Below are 9,007 nucleotides of genomic sequence, written 5' to 3' on the forward strand. Positions count from 1 at the left end.
TTTGGATTTGTAAAAGGAAGAAATCCATATGGATTTGGAGTTGTAAAATCCATCCATGGGCTTGGATTTATATTTTTGGATTTGGGCCTTCAAGGATTTCACTTGGAATCTAAATTTAAAACTGAAGTTATGCTTCCAAACAAAGGATTTAGAATTGAGACCTCCCAATCCAAATCGAAACCTCCAAATCTAAACATCCCAACATAACTTAGTTTATTATATTTATTATCACGAAATATGAATTCATGTCAAGTGTTTTAACCCACCCGCACTCCCAAAAAAAAAAATGGATAAAAAAACATGCAGATGACAAATTTTCTGGATGATCAAAATACATGTTTAAGCTCTTCAATTAGAGTGTGCTAATAGAAGACAAGTTATTCAATGTGCAAATGGCAGGCAACATAGATCAACACAAACACGCACGCGCGCGCACACGTATATATCAAAGGCCTAGATCAAAAGGCACGCCGGTGGATGCCAACCAATCACTTCCAGATATAAAATTTTCAACAGTGAATTTGGAAGCTTCAGCGACATTGAGAACATGATAGCCAGACCATTTCACTCTGTTCTTGGTGGATGCCCCATCTCCTGTGTTACCATACTCTCCATAATACAAGGTGTCAAGAGCAAAGTTCCCATCCCATTCTGTCCACCCTGCCGGATCTATCAGATTATCTAGGTAACTAACGATAAAGACTGTTCGCGAGTACTTCTGCCATGGCCTTCCAAGGTATGTACAAACAGTGCCATTCTGAACGGCCTTAAGCTCAGGAGCAGCAATGACTTTAGAATTGTGAATGGAGATTCCAGTGTTCTGGTTAGGGTCAGTCCTCCCTTGGGCTGTCACCACATTGATATTGTAAATGGGCTTTCTTACATAGATGTTACACTTCTGGAATACTACTGCAGCATTTCCGAATATGAAGTCGACGGTTCCATAAATATCACATTCCCTGATAAACTGTCTTCCAGAATGGACGTAAATAGTATCTTGGTACCCTTCAAAGCTACACTGGTAGAATGCTGAAAGATCAGATAAGGAAACGAGTGCTACGGCCTGCTTATTGATTGCTCCGGCGGTGTTCTGATATGTTATGCCTCGACTTAGGAATCCATCGCCAGTAATAGCTACAAATTCAAAATTTATAAATAAATATTTTTTAATTGATTAATCCAAAGTTGGTCTTTCTTCTTCTTCTTCTTTCCCTAAAATGTTTAAGAAGCGAATGAAAATATTACAATTAAATTAATTAGTCTAAGGTTTCTAATATATATATTTCTATCATATTGGAATCACTATGGGATTGGGAGTCAAGATTCCTTAGAGCAATTAAGGAGTATCGTAACTTGTACAAACCAACTATGGTAGTTATACATAAGTCACAATTTAGTAGTGCTCAAGCTAACAAGGTTTGAAAATGGTTTACTTTTTAAGATTATATCGTGTAAAATCTCAACGATTTTCAAGAGGGAATATGAGTGCTTTGGGATGTTAGCTCTTTACCAATTGATGCCTTGGCACTTGGTAGTCAACTTGTGCAGTTTCAAATAGTTAGTCCTTGGTTACTTTATTTCAATATATGCTAGTCTCCATTTGAATAGGAGACATTATTAAATTGACAACAATTTAGAAGAATATTATGAAGCCCTGGGTTCTCATCAAAGATTTTAATGCCATCAAATCTTAAGTCTTCAATCTTCAATTGTACAAAAACAAGTTGGTTCTTCTCAAGATTGCATATGGGGGCATATGCAGCACAAGTTTTCTTCTTTTTCTTTTTTTTTTTTCTTTTTAAAAAAATGACCTCGAAAGAAACTTTTTGACTTGGGGAATGGTATTGACAAAAAAAAAATGAAAATATTTAGAAGCAAAAAGTAGTTAATTTCAAAGTTCAAATAAGAGAAAGTTAGTTACTTTGTTGAATTTTGTAAGCTATTAGGCTTTGATAAAGCAAACTTGTAAAGTTTAATTCATCTATTTATTTTATACGAGTTTTATCTTTAGTTTTATTAATCATAAGCATTATTTATAATGTGTCATGAGTTATTCAAAAATATCATGGCAAAAATATAAAATAAAAAGTATAATGTTCACAGAAAGGGTTCAAAGAATTCCTGCTACCCTGGGTTCTCAATAATTTAAAAAATAAATGTTAACAAATACGAAACATAGATAAAATTGAAATAGTTAAAATATTTAAAAACAATTGTTCTTAAATATTAAATTTGTTAATTTTAGTTTGCAAATAGATGAATAAGCTAATCATATTGGAAAAAAAAAATAAAGGAATAAATTATGGTAAAATAAAAAGATGTTCAAACAAAATAAAAACATTATTATTTAATTATTATTATTTTATTTAATTTTTTGGTGTTTATGAAATGCTGAAAGCCCTCGAATATTCATAAAATTATTTTTAATTACTAAACTTTATACACCACAATGAGATTCGTTTAAGATATTTTAAGAGGCTGAAACCCAATTCTTTTACAAAATATCTATACCAGACCCCATCTCCCTTTGTCTATGCTCATTTACATATATATATATATATATATATATATATATATACATAAATAAAATTATCAATACTTTGAAATTTAAAGTAAACTTTCAATTTAAATTTTGTCACAAATAATATGGATAATTGGACGAATTAAAATTTCCTATTACTGTTAATCTTATTTGAATTAAAATTTACTACAATGTACATAAAATTTTAATTTTAATTTTGTGAGAGCCAAATGAAAAATTGGATGTATTAACCATTTCTATAATTGTTAACCATATTTGAATTAAAATTTATTAATTTAGTTATTAGATTTTAGTTCAATAAACATTACTTCAAATATTCTTAGCAGCGCGCAAAATAATATCTTAACATTATCTTTTTTATGTGTGTTTCTGGCCTCCACCATATATGTAAAATCAAATTTGTATTCATTGGTTTTATATGTATATATATTTCTCACTTTTTTTGATAGCTAAATTTGAAAAAGTCAATTCTTTGTATTCTACTTTTCATTCCTCTATATGTTACGATTTTCAAATAGAATTGAAAAATTTGAAACAAGAAGAAGAGTAGAAGAATGAGAAGCTATAATCACGAGGTGGATTTTAATTGTTAAATTTTAGAAGTACAAGTCCTTAATCATATCAATTGAGAATATAAGGATTAGTATAGTTTTCTCCAAATAATATAGGAACTAAGTTATAATCTTTTCTTCTAAAAATATAAATGTCAATAATATTTTTAAGTAATACTATTTTATACGATCTTTTACCATGATGAGCCCACATGACAATAGTAGAATGGGTGCAACATATGAGCCTTATTTTGTTTTATCTGCTCTACTAGTATCATATGGACTCGTGACATTTAGGGTCCATTTAGTTTTGAAAAATACTTTTCATTTTTTATTTTAATTTTTTTCAAAAAATTACAAAAAATAGTTGATTTTTTAGAGTCTATGGTTGAAATCATAGAAGAGATGTAACAAATTGTGGAATAGGGGATAACATAATCTATATGCTATGCATGATCTATGACTCGTGAGCCTCTTAACAAATCTAAAAAGAAGATAAAAATAAAAGAAGTAGAACCTAGCTAGGCACAAAGTTACTTACATACAGTAGATGAGTTGAATGTTGTATAGCCGGCTTGTACACTCCTGCTACCGGTGATTATAGTTTTGCCAATACCATCCCCCACCAGCATTATATTCTTCAATCCTATCTCAACATTTTCAATATATGTCCCTTCCTTCACCCAAATTACAAATCTTCCGCTCCCTGACCACTTTGATGCTGCATTAATGATCGCTTCCCCTATCGTTTGGTAATTTCCCGACCCATCTTTTGCCACCACCAAATTCGCTTGAGAAGCTAGGGATGAAGAAGGTTGTCGTAAGAGCTTTTGATCGCTGGGTTTCACCCAATCAAAAAAACCATCGTCTTCATACCTATTAGACACTTCTACTTCAAATTTTGATGATAGTAACTTGTTGAGAGCCAAAGCATTGCGAATCAAGTTCCCCACGCTGTCAATTAACATTAAGGGCAATATGTGCTTGATAACCCCGAGCTCCACAAACCCGGCTTGACAGGTTTCGAGGTTGGTAAGGGCAGTGCTAAGCCATGTTTGTGAATCTATCTGTGTGCAGTTTGTGGTGAGAATTGTTTTGTTGAGGCGCGAGACAGTATAGCCGTAGAGTTTGCGACAATCAAGCCAAGCAGCTATTTCATTTTTGTCGTTGCATTTGGAGCCTAGTGAATCAACAATGCTCTGGGCATGGACAGCGCCGTCCAAAGCTAGTTGTAGTGCCAACTTTAGAAAATCAGACTTTTGCTCGACAATACCAGAGTTAGGATGACCGCTAAGGGGCTGCTCACAAATTTGGGGGAAAGGGGTTTGGCTGCACCACTGGTTTGGACTAGCTAGACTATTGCCAGAAGTAGGTTTGTGTTGAGAAAAAAGTAGACATATAATAAGTACCGTGAGTGTTACAAATACTAGTTGATGAGTCATTTCTAATTCAAGATGGATTCTATATCATGACACTGGGGTTTGCATCAACTGGATAACAACTTCTTATATATACATGTATGTTGAAGCATATTTGAGGACCTTTTTTCAAAAAAGATATCCTACTTATGCACTTTAAATCCAAATTTACTATGATGTTGACACGCATGCAAAGTGTTCGTACGTAAGAAGGGCATTGTCTGTCAACATCGTTGATACTTTTATTATAAAGTCTACTTATTCGGTCTTCAAATTATGTGTAGAATTATTGTTTATATGCCTATAGTAATTGAAAGTGATGAGAACGTGTATTGGTTCATAATTAACACACACTTGCTCATGTACATGTTTTCTAACTGATCACGTGTCATGGTGATAAACACGCGCATGGTGGAAGTATCGTTATAGAAAATGGTTATTTGTCTTTTGCAATGCAACTCCATACATGTGATCAAGGTAGATTAGTATTATAATTGACCCAAAAAATTGAAAGAAAAAAAAAAAGAAAAAAGAACATGGTTATACATGTGACTTGTATATGTAATGAGGATAGATACTATAAAATGCTTTTATTCCAAATAAATCACATGGTGTAGAGATCACGGGTTGAGGATGGGTCCCATTTGATATTTTCTTGACCACCAAATTAATAAAAGTCAATCGATACATAATGATGAAAATAAAAATATGGGACCCAAATGCTATTTCTTGCCCAATAAACTCGAGATATATAGAGACTAAGATCCATATTGTAAGGAATTAATGTAAATTGAGTTAATTATGGAGAAGCTTTAGAAAGTACAAGTGGGTTATATTATTTTATGCTTGCAATATATGAAAGGTGAAATAGAGAAAAAAATATGCAAGGAATGGGCCGAGGTACCACACGAAATCAATTTTCTACCAATCTCGTTACATTGTGTTATCCTCTTTAATTTAAGCAATACCTATTTATAGAAGATTGTGAGTCTTGCTTAAGTAAATTGTGAGTAGATAAGAGTCTCACTTAAAAAATATTAAAACAATATAATAAGACATGTTCATCATATATCCTAGATGGTGTATCTATTTTCTGAATTTTTTTGTGCATAAAAATATTAATTGACTTTATGCATGAAAACTATTTAAGATTTATATGTTAAAAACTAGTTCTTTTATTATCGCCACCATTTTCATCAATACCTATTATCAGAATAGCTAATAACTTCCCTCTATCTTTAAAGAGTACATTAATTAAGTTGATTAGTTGTCATGGTATTAGGCAACGCTAATATAGTAGTGCTATTAAATATAATGAGCAAAATCTCATATATTATATGTGTGTATGTATATATATGCATACATGATTATATCTATTTTTTATGAATTTTAATGTTAATAATACACTAATATGATATAAGAAATTGATCCCTAATTGACTTCATTCAATTTTTTCTTCAATTATATGTGTGTGTGTGTGTGTGTGTGTGTTTTAGGTACTGTTGGTCAAAAAATTCACTTTGAATTTTTAAACAACAAAGGTCTACTTGGATCAAAGATCTTATTGGGAAAAGGAAATGAATGGAAAATAAAAAGAAAAATCAGTGTCTATTATATTTTTCTCTTGATGTTGAATATTATAAAAAACAAAATTCATTCTAATTAATATAATTAAAAATTAGTAAAAATTAAATGCTAATGATGTGTAACTATATATTTTATTTTCTTTCTTATACATTCTTTGATAACCTAATGGGAAAAACATACCGATTCAAATTTTCCTTTGCATTTTCCAAAGCTTTCCAAATTTCAAGGGCTGAAGAAATTTTATTGAGCATACTCCAGTCTTGGCCAAATATGTTATATTATGGACACAGTCAAGAAATTTGGGGTTGACAAAGTGCTATGAATGGCTTGCTCCCTTGTAGATGACTTTCATCTTCTTGATTTTTCCCAAACTTACAATTTTATAAAATAGGATCATATCTTTGGCATAATTGTTGTTAAGAGGATAGTGTCTTCCCCATTTGCTCTTATAGCTAAGTGCAATTAGTTTTTTTTTTTTTTTTTCCCAAAGCAAATAGTTAACATAATTAATTAATCGATCCAAGATTTTTTCAATTAAAAGAAATTGTTCAAACAAAGCCAACTATACTTCTTATTCAGTTGTAAGATGAAAGTGCTTCAAACACAAATGATCAATTAAAGAAAAAATGGAAGAAAAGTTTGCAAATTCATAATTTTTTGTGAAGATTGATTGATATAATTTTTTCCTACACTTAGGTTTTTTAGAATCAGCTCAATTTTATACTATGAAATTAGTTCTAAAACATCATGCTTTGATTTAGTTGGAAAAGAAGATATTGATTTTAAAATTAACTCTAGAGAAAGCTTTAACAACCAACATTTAGTCATAAAGTGATTTTTCAAATTAAAATTAGATTTCAACAATATATGATCAATATGACGATTTGCCAATGGTCACCTAGAGATAACAAATTTGTTTGCTTGATTGCAAGCCCACAATAGTTTTGGGCTACACGATGATAGGTAATTCATCTCTCATTCCACAGTAGCATGTCTCTTACGGGACAAAAATTGTGATATGATATGAATGTATATTTAATGTAATATAGTTTCAGTTTAATTTAATTTTTGGAAGTATTGATTTTTGTTTATATTTAATGGATATTTATTTAATTTTTTGAGTTATCATATTATACACAAAAATGCTACAGTTAACTCCTAAATATCACACTTTTATTTATCACTACCTTGTGCATATCGTATTATGTGTATGATATAATTATATAAAATGTTGGGTAAGTAAAAGTGTAATATTTGGGTGATAAGTGTAGTACTACGAAAAATTTTAATTATACAAGTCAATAAATTTCTACCATAGTTTTACTATAACTTAAATAATATAAATGATGGAAAAGAATTCAGTTTTGTTAAGAATCCAATTCACATTAATTATCATCGATAGATTTTATTTAATTAATGAATATTCTATTTTAATTGATAGTTTTTCTCTAAGAATTGACTAACTTTGACAACATATATATATATATATATATATATATATATATATATATATTCACAAACATATCTTTTGAAAATGAAGAATTTAGCTATGTGTTAGGGGGTGACAATGTAATGGGGTAAAAAAAGGGGAGAGTGATATTGCTCTAATTGTATTCTCTAGGTGTAGACACCCTAATTTTTTTCCAGATCGTTTCAAAAGCCCTAAGTCAAAATTTTGAAATTGGAGATGGTGCTGATTGATTAATTGTTCCTAAATTGATGGAGTGTAATGGGTTACTTAACCATATTTACAAATCTGACCTAATCAAGTTGTTTTAAAATCATACATTGGGAAGTTTAAAATAAGGTTGGGACTGCTAGATTAAATTGTCAAAATTGATTGTTTGAATTGTTAACTCATATTCTTGAAGGACTAGGAGCCCTAAATTCTTAAGTGTCAAATTATCTTAAGATCAGTTTGTGAAATCTAAGGAATGATCAATTGAAAGTTGGTTTTAAGGCACAAGAAGTAATGGAAAAATGCACTTTATTAAAAAAAAAATAGGGGGCACGTACCCAAAGTTCAAGTACAGGGGAATACATGCATGGAAAAAAATACAGAAAATGTGCACATGCGGGAAATTATAACTGAAAGAAATACAAGGAAATAAAAAATACAAGGAAATCATGCTGGGAAATACCAAGAGCAAATACAGGGAAATATCAAGAGCAATTACAAGGAAATATAAAAATATACAGATGTCTTCCTGCCAATGTGGATATTAGGAGGACCATTCTAGAAGAGGCTCATAGATCTCTATATACAGTCCATCCTAGCAGTACAAAGATGTATAGGGATCTGTGAGAGTCATACTGGTAGAAGAGAGAAATCGCCGAGTATGTAACGCAGTGTTTGACATGCCAACACGTAAAAGCTGAACATCAGAGGCCGACAAAGCAGTTGCATCCGCTATTTATCCTAGAAAGGAAGTGAGATCATATATCTATGGACTTTGTGTCAAGACTGCCGACGGCGTTACATAGCCAGAATGTCATTTGAATGATTGTTGATCATTTGACTAAGACCGCTCACTTTTTACCTATCAAGATTAGCTACTCCCTTAACCATTAGGCGGAGATTTACATTCAGGAGATAGTTCATTCTCATAGGGTGCCAATATCGATTGTATCAGATCGAGACCCACGTTTTACGTCATGTTTCTGGAAAAGCTTGCAAGAAGCACTAGGGTCTCAATTATCGTTTAGTACGGCATTCCATCCTCAGTCAGATGGGCAGACTGAGAGGACGATACAGACATTTAGAGGATATGCTCCGCGTGTGTGTATTGGATTTTGAGGGTAGTTGGACTCAGTTCATGCCGCTTATGGAATTTGCGTATAATAACAGTTATCATACCAGTATTGACATGGCACCGTTTGAGGCTTTATACGGTAGGAGATGTCGTTAT

At 31.5% G+C, this 9,007-nt stretch overlaps 1 protein-coding gene across 1 annotated transcript; it reads right to left on the bottom strand.

Moving 5' to 3' along the window:
• Window positions 1-445: 445 nt before the first annotated feature.
• On the bottom strand, window positions 446-4,535 carry LOC131166751 (pectinesterase-like). The gene is made up of 2 exons (XM_058125321.1): window positions 3,635-4,535; window positions 446-1,134 (listed from the first exon to the last, which is right to left on the bottom strand). The coding sequence occupies exons 1-2, from the start codon at window positions 4,533-4,535 to the stop codon at window positions 446-448; spliced, it is 1,590 nt and encodes a 529-aa protein (XP_057981304.1).
• Window positions 4,536-9,007: the final 4,472 nt, after the last annotated feature.

This window comes from Malania oleifera, chromosome 10, assembly GCF_029873635.1.
Source record: "Malania oleifera isolate guangnan ecotype guangnan chromosome 10, ASM2987363v1, whole genome shotgun sequence".
NCBI lineage: Eukaryota > Viridiplantae > Streptophyta > Magnoliopsida > Santalales > Ximeniaceae > Malania > Malania oleifera.